The sequence below is a fragment of the Rhinolophus hipposideros genome, assembly GCF_964194185.1.
Source record: "Rhinolophus hipposideros genome assembly, chromosome: 2".
In the NCBI taxonomy this organism is placed as follows: Eukaryota; Metazoa; Chordata; class Mammalia; order Chiroptera; family Rhinolophidae; genus Rhinolophus; species Rhinolophus hipposideros.
The window spans coordinates 94,955,961-94,969,613 of record NC_138048.1 but is presented as its reverse complement, the minus strand read 5'-3'; the positions used below and the strand labels follow the sequence as shown (position 1 = coordinate 94,969,613).

General features: G+C 36.9%; 1 protein-coding gene across 6 annotated transcripts in view; it reads left to right on the top strand.

Annotated features, from left to right (window-relative positions):
- Positions 1-13,653, top strand: part of APP (amyloid beta precursor protein) — a 251,072-nt gene that overhangs the window by 170,131 nt on the left and 67,288 nt on the right. For all 6 annotated transcript variants that reach the window (XM_081064208.1, XM_081064206.1, XM_081064205.1 and 3 more), the window contains 2 exons: positions 5,374-5,448; positions 6,159-6,317. In XM_081064208.1, coding sequence (XP_080920334.1) covers positions 5,374-5,448; positions 6,159-6,317 — 234 coding nt within the window. The remainder of the gene's footprint in view (positions 1-5,373; positions 5,449-6,158; positions 6,318-13,653) is intronic.

Sequence of the window (13,653 nt, the reverse complement as noted above, 5' to 3'; positions counted from 1 at the left end):
ACACAAATGTCTGTGTACAACATTCTCGATGGTTTTGTTACTCAGTGTATATGTAGTGCCTATGAATCACCGTGTTGTTCGTTACAATCCCTTAAAATGTTCTTTAGTAGAGGAAGAATTTTTTTTGTTAAATACCTGATTATTATAAATTTAAACTTTTCATTTCTTAGAAAACTAATTCATAGGATCATAGAAACTTAAAACTAAAGTGAACTATAATTATGGTTTCATCTAGTCCTAGATGTGATAGATAATGTAATAAGAGTTCAAAAAAGTGGTTTCCCACTCTAGTACAGAGCAACATAAGTAACACAGAGAAGCTTTTCTGGCTTTTTGGGCAGTGCTCTTGTCACTACATTGTGCTTCAAATCCTATTTTTTTAGTAGATTCTTTGTGAAACAAATTGAAAATAACTTGTGTCCAAAACATAGCTAATTTATATATAACATCAACTATAATTTATATAAGCTATGCCTACTGCCGGGTGCTGGATGTTGTATTAGAGTTAGATAATACTGAGAATTTTAGCCCTTTCCCAGAGTCTTCATTCATTCATTTGTTCATTCACCATATATGTATCTGGCACTTATTTACAAGTCAGATTTCAGGAAAGTAAATGAATGAATGGAGACAGATCTTAGGTTGAAGTCAGCCATTCTTTTTTTGGTGTTAGTAATCTGTGGTAAATATCAGGTGTGACAAATTTTTGTCATATTTGGCACAAATACTTAAAAGGTCTCAATGTAAACATGAAACAAGATTCATGAAATAGTCTGCTATGTATTTTCTAAGATTCTGATAAATCATTAGTAGACTATCGTCAACGTGCCTTTTATTTTTTGTGTTTTCTGATGAATTAACATCTGGCACCTTACTAACCCCAGGAAGACTGCCCCACCCAAGGTTAGCCAATTCCTAGAGATGGCAAATGGCTGGCCTACAAGCCTATCTCTTATACACAAACGAAATCAATACCTCCATCTACTTTCTTTCATCTGGTTTGTTTACCCTAGACCCTTGTTCACCTGCCCTACATATCCCAAGGCCAGGTACCAGACAACTGGGGACAGCCCCTGTACTCCAGAGCAAGTTTCCCAAGCTAGCCAATCCTAAACCCACTTAGCCTGCTTTCCCTGCTTCACTTCATTCCTTCCTGCTACAACTACTATACAGGCTTCTTTCCGCGTTTTCCCCTCAGTGTCTCTGCCTCCTCTGCCACCCTCGTGCTTCCACATGTGCCTTGGGAACTGTGAGCTATAAACTTCTTTTCGGTGGTAGTTTTCTCCTGAGGTGTTGGCCTCACTAAACCTGAATACTAATAGAGCCTAAGTTTTAAAGCACAGAACCACTAATGTATCTAGAAAGGTACAACACAATTTCTTTTTTTTTTTTTAAGATGAATGATTACAATACTTGGAACTACTTAGGAATAATAACATTAAGGAAAAAAAGAAACATAATCCCAATACTTGTGCAGTTCTAGTCGCTGCCCATGATGAAAACTTAAAAGTGAATTGAACAAAGCTAGTTGGACTGGAATCGTGAGGTTTCACCTAAAGCCAATTCTTTGGGAAAATAGGATTTTTCTTTAGGAAAGACACAAGCTGATATGTAATAACTGTTTTAAAAACATCGGATGACTACGAGTCATACTTATTGCCACTGAGATGACATCCTTTCAACTTAAACGTTATCTCATGTCTTGTTTCTAAAGCTTTCAAAATCCATATCTGAGATAATGAAGTCCAAAAAAAAAAAAAAAGGAACAATACCAAGAATAAATACTGACTGCTCAACTTGGTATTTCCAGTGCCTTCCCTCATCCCCCAACTCCTTGCACCCCAACTCCAGTCGTCCTACTTCCTTTTCACATCAGCTGCTCCCATCGTCTTACTAGCAGCATTAAACTGCTGTGCTGGTTTGGCCTCTCTACTCAACACATGCTCAGCTCACCTCGGACTTCCCGTTGCTCTCAGCACTGACTTCTGGAAATGCCCTTCTTTACATTGGCAAGTCACACCCATCCCTCATACCCCATCTAGTCCTCAGAATGGGGCAAGCAGTCAACGCTCTTACTTTTCATTCTATGCTACATAGATATTTGCTCCCCAATTTTATGAGTGATTTTTTTAAATATACATGTATATCTTATCTCTCCAGCTGGATTGTAAACGTTTAGTCTCTATAGGTTTATATAAGTCACCTTACTAACCTTACATTTCTTTCTTGAATGCACTGAAATAGTCATTATTTAAGGGGAAAAAAAAGTACAAATCCTGAATTGTTTTTCCCAGTATACTTGGTCGTTTTGATCTTAATTTAGATAACTGATTTCAGATACTCTACTGGTTTCAAATATTGCTCTCTCCTGGAATAGTAACTTAATTTTATTTTAGTGCATCCGTTTAACCCATGACTTAGTTCATATAGGTTTTGATAGGTTTTCTTCATCTTTTAGTCATTAGCTGTATCTGAGGTAACTTAAGAGATGTTACCCTGGAGCTGTCATAGGAGAGTGAGATGCCTGAGATCAACATTTGTCTTCACAGTCTGTGGTGCTGAATCCTGGGGACTGTGACTTTGAACTTGCCTGCCCCTTAAATCTCTACGTATTGGTTGTTATTTTTTCTGCATGAATCTGCCAAGTCTTTGAAGACCCACAAATCCAGACGATAGGATACTTTTGTGCATGCAGTGGAAAATTGCTTTATAAGAATTTTATATATATGACTATACATATATATAGTCACAGGAAGAAGGGTACAGGCATAAGGAATAGAGACAGTGGAAATGTATCGGCTGTGTGCGATGTCAGAGGGGTAGTAGATTGGGGGGGAAGTTATCACTTTGTGAGGGGTATAAACGTCTATTGCATTGTTTTATACACCTGAAACTAAATATATATATATATATATATATATAGTCCAACTACAAAGTCCAGGTCCTGAGAATTTTTTTTTTAATTAAAGTTTATTGGGGTGACAATTGTTAGTAAAGTTATATAGATGTCAGGTGTGCAATTCTGTAATACATCATCTATTAATTTTAAAACATTCATCCTTTTAATTGATATTTTTGTTGCTTTAGTTTTTGTTATTTTCTGAGACATACAGAGGATTTGGGTTTTGGGGTGGGGTTTTTCTTGGTATGTGGCGTTTTTTTGTGGCTCATGGTAACTGTGAACTTGTAGATTTCTGTTGCTGTATGTTATGAATAGTGCCTAGTAAATATAAGACGCCAACTAGTTTATAAGTACTCTTATTACTTATGAATTTAGCAGTTTTAATGTATCCTTAAAGTGAAGTTCTTCAAAATGAAAGTTGACCTTTCTCTAAATTTATCATCCTTAATTTAAGATAAGCATCAAGATCTTAGGAACAGTCCTTCTTCCTCTCACCAAATAGAAGTAGAAGTTGCTCACCAGCTAGATTTACCATTTTGTAATGGCCGGTTGGGCCAAAGGGACAAAAATGTGGTCTTTAGAATCACAAAGATCTTGGTTTATAGCCTTCCTTCTCTGAAAATCAAAATTTTATTTTATTTCTACTGAATGCTTATTTTTAATTCTCTGCCCAAGGCTGAAAGTTCAGGTTCTCAATATTCAAAATGAGATGGTAAAAATTTTAATGTAATGTGGGAAATCAGTTTTTCCCATCCCAGTAAAACATTTGACTTCTCTCTCAACCTAATTTTTTGAGGTTCCTGCCTAAAGAATTCATGGTAGAATGCCACCACTGTGAACGTTCTCAAAGCACGAAATTTAAATATTTTGATTGCAAGGCTTCTCTCATCCATAAAGCAAAAATAGTCTTCAATAGCTCCCTCCCCACAGGAGCTACACAGGTGCACCCAGAGGTGCACTTAATCAACTCTTAGAGACACCAGAAAATCTGGGACAGTCTGTTCGTTTCTTCTGTGTTCTGTTCTTCTTAGCCATGGGGCATTTCCCCCAATTTTACTGTGAACTTTTTAGGTCATTTTTTTAATATGCTCATCAAGAGTAGTAGAGAATTCCTTCCATCTTGTTTTCTCCATAATTTCATGAAAACAACATGGGGAAGGCTGTCTTGTATCTTATACAGCAAATTAATGCATTAATGAACAGTAAAGTATCTAATTAAAAACCCACTGGTGATTTGGTGTTGTGTTATCCCATAGAACTTCTCTATCAATAGTTATTTATTCCAAGTCTTTTTTTCCATCCTCCCCACCCCCCTAATTTTGAGGGACATCAGAAAAATCAAGTCCTTAGATAAATACCTATAAATAACAGGCTCTTATAGTACAAAAATCAAGTGGTCTCATGGTTTGGAAGTCCACAAAGTATGCAAGTAAACATCTGTCTACAGACAGGTATTTTGCTCGCTTGCTCTTTCTGTTCTTTATTTTACCTAGCTCAGGTATAATTTGTGCTTTAAAACAACAATCTAAAACAAACAAACAAATAAACAACGCTACTTGACTGCAAGTACACTTGAAAAGGAAAAGGCTGAGGTATGTGGTAAGAATGTCAAATCATTTCCTTTTGACAACATGCACAGCTGCAGACATTTTTTTCTTTGCATTCAGATCAGTGAGTGAACTTGTCTCGGGGAAATCCTGGGTGAACATTCAGAATGAGGGGAGGAAACTTCATTTTCCTACAAAACAAATTAGCCTGGTCATCAAATTAGCGTTACTTACCAAGAATACCTTTTGCTACATCCAGAATATATATAACGTGTACTCTCTTGGAATTCGTAGGGTGATCTAGGTCATTCTTTGCTGTTTGTGATGTGGGTTGGCAAGCCAAGGCTTCTAATAACACTGAGGTGGATCTCAGAATTTCTGATTACAAAAGTCTTTTTTCCTAAAGTTTTTTCCTTCCTCTCGTATGTTTTAATTTTTGGCACTGTATTCGTGGAATGTATACACATGCATAAAATGTTATTATATATGTGTTATTGTATATGCTTTTCTCTCTTTTCAAAATGCATATTTTTTCAAATATGCTTTTTTCAAATATGCATTTTGAAATTTTATAACTTGCTTTCACAAAAGACTAAAACCAGTGTGTTTAATTGAATGTTGGAAAGCCTTTATCAGGAAATAGATGGCTTTTATGAATTGTCAACATTTGTACACATCAAATAAAATGACTTTCAGCCATTTCTCAGGAAAAGAAAAAAGACCCAACTTTGTTTCAAAGGGCCATATTGCTGAAATAGATGTGAACACTTATGTTCAATATACTGTTATGATAGATTATTTATATCTTAGAGGGAGGTAGGACTGGAACGTGATAATTATTTAAAATGTCATATAGAACAAAATCTAATTATAGTTGAAAAAAGAACTGATAACTTTAAATTTAAGTATTTTCTTATTTTTTAGGTCATGAGAGAATGGGAAGAGGCAGAACGTCAAGCAAAGAACTTGCCTAAAGCTGATAAGAAAGCTGTTATCCAGGTAACACCTGAGCCCGTCTCCACTGGGCAGCACATGCCAGTAATTGAGTGCCTATGAGTTTCCCATCGTCTGCTAGAACCTCATGTGTGATTGTTCATATTCTCATCAACTTGGCCTATTGCTAATCATTGTCTAGTAATTAAATTGCTTAAACCATGCCTTATATTTGCTCCCAATTAGCTCAAGTTATAATTCATTTCCATAAAATGCCTCCTGTTACTTGCAATCTACTTTTTATTAGTAATAAATCTTTTTGGTTGCCATAATCTTCTGCTGCTGCTTCCCCTGGCAAAAATTGTGTGATAATTAGAATTTTTGACTGGAGCCCCTCTCAAAATCACCTTAAGTAAATGTGAGATTATCACGGTCATTTTCTTAAATTAAAATACTTTGAGTAAGAGAGGCATTTTTTTAATATGTAGTGTAATTTAGAGTTTCAAGACTACAGAAATTTATCCTACATTATGGCTAGTCAAATCAGCTTTCAGGGACCCTATAAAAATAATGATTTGCCATGAGAAATTAGGTTTAAGGATAGAGAGCAGGAAAGGGAGGGAACCCATGAAATATGCTAAATTAGTCAACCTGTTGGAAGGACTGAAATCTTTGAAGAAAACAAAATTTGATATCCCTTTTTAAAGATGTGAATGTGTTCTGCATCCTACTTGTTTCGTTTCCCCATTGACTCGAGCATGTGTTTGCGGTGGCAGCATTTCCAGGAGAAAGTGGAATCTCTGGAGCAGGAAGCAGCCAATGAGCGACAGCAGTTGGTGGAGACACACATGGCCAGAGTGGAAGCCATGCTCAACGACCGTCGCCGCCTGGCGCTGGAGAACTACATCACCGCTCTGCAGGCCGTCCCCCCTCGGGTAGGACTTCCATCAGTGCTTGGTGAAGGGTCCAGCACAGACAGCAGGCTTCAGGGCAGTGGGGACTGAAAGCCATCAGAAAGGAAGCTGGAGATACGCTGTGAGCAATGTGACTCACACGGTCCATCTTGAAGGTTAAAGGGTCACAGGGCCATCACAGCACCACAGACACATTTTTCCCCAGAGGAGTCAGCCGGGCTTCCCAGGGACTCCCAGTGCAAGGCCTGACTTGCTTTGATAGACCTGGGATGATGACCATTCATGGTAGAGTTAAATTAGGGAACCAGAAAAGCTGGAAGGACTTTAGATGTAACCTAGCCCAACCCCCTTATTATATGTGATGTAACTGAGGTCAAGAAAAGCTGAGGTTTGGTTGCACTCTAAGGATTTTTAGGGAGGAAGTAGCCCTCGAACTTCCTGCTCAGAGCAGCAGCTGTATTCTCTGGGGGTAGCCCTAGTCAGTCATGACATCAGCAGCGAGGAGCCTTGTTTGTGGTTTTCAGTGGTCTGTGCTCATAAAGGCTTACCAAGCAATGCAAGCATAGATTTCATCAATAAGGCTTCAAGGGAGAAGAGACATAAGGAGAGGAGACTTTGGACATAAGGAATGTGCTGAACATGTATGTGTGTACATTATGTCTACTTGGTCTGTCCCTGACCGAGGGAGGGATATTGGCGTTTTTAACTGGAACTGTGAGTAGGCCTATTTCTCGTGTGATGCTGTCAGGTTTTGCTTTGTGGTTTTTGAAATTCTGTTTTTCGGTGCATAAACATTCAGAGTTGTTAGGTTCTCTTTCACCCTGCTTATCATTATGAAACAACCTTCTTTATCCCTGGTAATATGTTTTGCTATGAAATTACTATATCTGGTATTAATTAAGCTACTATAGCTTCCTTTTGATTAATGTTATAGTGCATTATTTTTTCATCCTTGTACTTTTGTTTCACGTTTTTGTCTTTATACTTGAAGTACATTTCTTAGAGGCAGCATGTAACTGGGTCTTGCTTTTTGACTGAGAAGACCATTTAAAGAAGTTATTGATATGACTATGCCTAAATCTATCATCTAGCTATTTGTTTTCTATTTGTTCCATCCGTTCCTTTTTTTCTTTTTTCTTTCTTCCCCCCACCATTTAGAGTAGTTGAATAGTTTTATAATCCTGTTTTATGTCCTTAGTTGGCTTTTTAGCTATAACTCTTTATCTTGTTTTTTTAGTGTTTGAATTCTTATCTACAAATGCATGAAACTCTCCCGTGTAATTAAAACTGAAGCTGGGTAGTCACAGGCCTGCAATCGTGGCATTACCTGCCATTTTTGTTAAGTTACCATCTCTGCCTGAGTGTTTTATTTAAATACAGTATGACATGACACTTAGCTCTGCACTTTGGAAAATGCAAGAAAATCCTCAATCCCTTTTTGAGGACATTTATATATTATTATTGAAACACATAAATTGGAAGCTCGCCAAGTTATTGTCTGTGGAAGGTCACATCTTGTATTGGAGCCATAAATAACTGTTTCTGAGATCTCATACTTTAACACAATGCCTGGAAGATATGAAATATTCCTTCAGTAAATGTTCATTGAATATAAGGAAATGAATTAGTCGGAGTGTTTTTTCTGTAGATTCTAGAGCTGAAATCACCTTTAGAATAGTTATCCTTTTAACCTCACATTCTACAATGTAGTCCCAGACTTTGCAATCACGGGAATGTGAAACAACATGGATTTTTTTCACAGTGTCTTTGAAGCTCAGGTTTAATCCATGCTTTCATCTGTATTTTTTAACCCAACCTTGAAAGCATTACACGGTGATGTTTTGGTTCAACTAGAATTCCTTTTTCTACCATGAATATCTTGCCTGAGTCCCCGTGTCTGTGTGTGCTTTATGTTCTGAATTTCCTTTTTAATTAATTACATGCCTGCCAGCTGGTAGACTGAATGGCCAGTCCAAAAGTGCATTGTTTTGAATTGTATTTAGAATTTTACTTAACATATACCGGGGGTGCCAAAAAAATGTATGCACCTGACTTGTATTCATCTTATGTTATCGGTATATGTTGAGTATTACTATTTTAATATAGATTTTCCTTTCTTAAAATGTATATACATTTTTTGGCACCCTCTGTATATTTCAAATATTACAATAATTAAAACCGTTTTATTTTCCCCAGGAATAAAAATAGAATACAGGTGTGTCTGTGCCCAGGATAAACTCTTAAATCTCTAGAGGGCTAGTGACTCTTCTAAGAACCATCCCCTTCACTTTATTCACTTTTCTCAAAGTTTCCTTGGAAAATGCAGGAGTTAGACTTTTTTTCCCCAGGAAAGTTAAAATCCTCTTCAGTTACATCACACGTGGCCAAACTTCCATCGCCCTAGAAGACCTTCAAGCTACCAAATTTAAATTTACTTAGAACTAAATTATCATCACTTAACAAGCTCTCTACAGTCCTGTGTTTCTGGCTTCTTAATTGATCAGAGCTCCTATTCAGCACTTGTGGCCTCACGAAGTATATGAGCTGAGCCCTATCTGAGCCGTCCCTCTTGTAACTGTCAGGGGTCTTCGTCACAAATGGAGAGAAGATGATGATACGATGTTGCCTGCCTGTCCAACATTCTCTGTAATCTGAAGGGAAATTAGACTTAAAGTGGGATCCTGTACAGTTAAACTAAAGGCTGGAAAGGAATTTCTACATTTGAAATAAACTTTCCGTAGTAAGCCTAGGTCTGGAAAAATTTAGGAGCTCCTAATTAGTAAGAATGAAATGTTTCAAAGATGAGAGATGAATAACCAAACCTTTCTTTGTAATTCTCAGATTTCTGGTGTCTTTACAGATACTTAGCCTAAATCTACCATTAGACAACATCCTAATTATCACCCCGACTTTAACAAATTTAAGTGTTTTCTGTGTGGAAGTCAGAACGAGGCACCCTGTTCACGTGTATCTATCTGTTGTCTATGTGTGTCTGTGTGCCAGTAGTTTTGTTTTCTTCCAGATTCTCATGATTGCAGCCATCTTATTTATACTGAAATTAATTTCATGCTTATATCTGATGCTTCACACTCAGACTCTCAACATTTAATTGAGCAAACACAAAATTTGGGGCAGTGTCTTTAGCACTTGTACCCTTTTCTCTCTCATTTCTGATTAATTCAGCCAAATGTTCAATTTTCCCAAGATTTCTAAAAATGTCTCCCTAGAATTCTTTGGTAGAATATTAATGATGATGTGTGAGACTTACCATTAAGGAGCATGATTTTATCCCTAAGTTGAGATTTTGCTCAACACTACTTAGTGAATTCTAACAGCAGGTCAATGAATGTTCAATCAGAAGCAATCACTGGAGAAAATAAAGGGCAGCTGTTAAAGGGGTGTGTTCTGACAGGCAAACTAGTGATGGCGTAGGGAGGTTCCTACTAAATTAGTCTTTAGCCAACATGAAAGTTGCTGTAGTTGTACGTTTTGTAAAGCAGAAAGGAAATTGAGGTGCTAAACTTGGCTGTTTTCATTTTTATATGATATTACTAACTGCCCTTCTCCCTAAAACCCTTCATTTTCTGCTAATCACTTTTGGTTGCAAAAGAAATAGGAAGCATTTATACAATATATGTAGATAGCATACCTCACATATCTCCAAGGTAAACATGGTCTACTACATCTCAATATAATGGATGGTAAATAAGTTAAAAATTATTTGCCGCTTTCTTTTTTTATTTTTATTTTTTAATTTTTTTATTAAATTTATTGGGGTGACAATTGTTAGTAAATTTACATAGATTTCAGGTGTACAATTCTGTATTATATCATCTATAAATCCCATTGTGTGTTCACCACCCAGAGTCAGTTCTCCTTCCATCACCATATATTTGATCCCCTTTACCCTCATCACCCACCCCCCAACCCCTGACCCTCTGGTAACCACTAAATTATTGTCAGTGTCTATGAGTTTTTCTTTCTCATTTGTTTGTCTTGTTCTTTTGTTGTTTTTGGTTTATATACCACATATCAGTGAAATCATAGGGTTCTCTGCTTTTTCTGTCTGACTTATTTCACTTAGCATTATACTCTCAAGATCGATCCATGTTGTCACAAATGCTCCTATATCATCTTTCCTTAACGCCGAATAGTATTCCATTGTGTATATATACCACAACTTCTTTATCCATTCATCTATCGAAGGATATTTTGGTTGTTTCCATGTCTTGGCCACCGTAAACAAAGCTGCAATGAACATTGGAGTACACATGTCTTTATATAGAAATGTTTTCAGATTTTTTGGGTAGATACCCAGGACAGCGATTGCTGGGTCATATGGTAATTCTATTTGTAATTTTTTGAGGAACCTCCACACTGCCTTCCATAGCGGCTGCACCAGTCTGCATTCCCACCAACAGTGCATGAGGGTTCCTTTTTCTCCACAGCCTCTCCAACACTTGTTACTATTTGTCTTGTTGATGAAAGCCATTTTGACTGGGGTGAGGTGATATCTCATTGTGGTTTTCATTTGTATTTCTCTGATGATTAGCGATGTTGAGCATTTTTTCATATGTCTATTTGCCGTTTGTATATCCTCTTTGGAGAAATGTCTCTTCAGGTCCTCTGTCCATTTTTCAATTGGGTTGTTTGTTTTTTTGTTGTTGAGTTTCATGAGTTCCTTGTATATTTTGGATATTAGCCCCTTATCAGAGGCACTGTTTGCAAAAATCTTCTCCCATTCAGTTGGTTGCCTCTTTATTTTGTCAATGGTTTCTTTTGCTGTGCAGAAGCTTTTCAGTTTCATATAATCCCATTCATTTATTTTAGTTTTTACTTCCATTGCCTTTGGAGTCAAATTCATAAAACGCTCTTTGAACCCAAGGTCCATAAGTTTAGTACCTATGTTTTCTTCAATGCAGTTTATTGTGTCAGGTCTTATGCTTAAGTCTTTGATCCATTTTGAATTAATTTTGGTACATGGTGACAGATAGCAGTCCAGTTTCATTCTTTTGCACGTGGCTGTCCAATTCTGCCAGCACCATTTATTGAAGAGGCTGTCTTTCCTCCATTGTATGTTTTTAGCTTCTTTGTCAAAAATTATCTGTCCATATTTATGTGGTTTTATTTCTGGGTTCTCAATTCTATTCCATTGGTCTACGTGTCTGTTTTTCCGCCAATACCAAGCTGTTTTGATTATTGTAGCCCAGTAGTGCAAACAAAAATCAGGGAGTGTGATACCTCCAGTATTGTTCTTTTTTTTTTAATATTGCTTTGGCTATTCGGGGTCTTTTGTGGTTCCAAACAAATCTGATGATTTTTTGTTCTATTTCTTTTAAAAATGCCATTGGGATTTTGATGGGGATTGCATTAAATCTGTATATGGCTTTGGGTAATATGGCCATTTTAACTATGTTGATTCTTCCAATCCATGAGCACGGAATGTCTTTCCATTTCTTTATGTCTTCTTCAATTTCTTTCAAAATGCCGCTTTCTTAATATATGGAGATACGAAGAGAGTGAGCATTAAGATATTTAAGGCATTCTACCCTCAAGTTTTTAACATAATCAAAATTTTGAAAAGCTAATCAGAATGTATTTAAAAGTTAAAAGACACCTAGGTTGAAAATCATCTTTGAGAAATGTAAATAATTATACCTTATATATTTACTATTCATTTATTCATCTGTTGTTTATTTTGAAGTTGAGACTTGTGAAAATTGGTGAGTGCATAATGACTCATTAACTTCAGACCTTTTAAGGGCCAAACGGAAACGAACAGTGGGTAGAAAGAAAAACAGGAGAATTAACGTGTTTCCCCGAAAATAAGACCTAGCCGGACAATCAGCTCTAATGCGTCTTTTGGAGCAAAAATTAATATAAGACCTGGTCTTAATGTTACTATAAGACCGGGACTGATATGATATGATTTGATATGATATATGATATGATATGATAATATATATACTATAATACAGGGTCTTATATTAATTTTTGCTCCAAAAGACATATTAGAGCTGATTGTCTAGGTAGGTCTTATTTTCGGGGAAACAGAGTAACATTTATTGAACAAAATCCTATAAACTATGCTGCGTGGTTTGCATGCTATTTTGGTAATGCCTTTCGGTATTACCTCCTTTCCTTGCTTGAATTTTTACCAAGCTTGACAGACAGATTTTGCTAAACACCAGCAGGAATGATGTAACCAGACACACAAGTACTTTCTGTTTTTAATTGAACTAAGTTACATAGAAAAGTAAGAAGTGTGTAACGAAGGCATTAGCCTGAAAGCTGTCCTGTGCCTCTGAGACCGTATTTCTCACCCAGAGTCCCTCCAGAGGAGAACCCCACTTAGCCACTGCCTTCAACGTCACAACAGCTTTTCCTCTGATGCTGTCAAAACATAGCACCGTGATGCCCTATTGTGTTCCCCGGAAGGCTTCATGTAGATATAGTATTTACAGGTTGAGAGCTATTTTCATGTCAACTCCGAAAATGAAAACCCATTATGTAAACACAAATATTCAGTTTTCTCAGACAAATGCACAGTACATTATTTAATGATCCAATGTTTACTTAGCTGTCTGGCATTACATATATTTGCCCTGTAGAACAGGTAGCAGCAAGGATGGGATCGCCTCCCTAAAATCATGTATGCACATGTTTTTCCCACAGCATTACGCCTGGATTTCCAAGACTTTGCTCATTTTCTGAAGCTCATCCACAGGTCAATTTAAAGGTCCTAGGTAGTAGTTGGATTTTTATAAGCTTTATCTTGAGATTCCTTATATTAATATTTCTAATATGTCAGGGCACCGTAGTTAGGAAGAGTATGAGGAGAGGGTGAAATTAAAAGAAATATAAATGTGCATATTTTGGAACATGGTAACCGGTTAGAGGATGTGTGAAGCAAAAATACCAAAATCCAAGTATGAATATGCAAAATTCAAGCACCTTATTGTAACTCTCTCTTAAGAAGTCAAGAATATGTCACATTTGGCATTTGTCAGATGCTCAGCCCCATTTGACAAATCTTTCCAAAGGTCTGTGGGACTTTAAGACATCTTTTGTTTACGATTTCTTCTGCGACTGTGGGCTTTGCCTTCTGGGTTGCATTAATAACCCTGTACATCGTTAAGAGCTTCAGTATGTTTCACTGCTCTACTCAGCAAGAATTGAAGACATATGAGTCAAAGCAGTTTCTGGCCCTTCTTTGCTCTCAGGTCAGATGATCTCAGCTCTGTAGCCAATGTATGCTGAAGTTGGTTCAAAAGCATAAATCATGGGGTTTGGGTCTGGTCCTAACTTTTGGTTCTTTATGCTGTCTTCGGTAATTTATAGCTGTGGTGTGTACCTA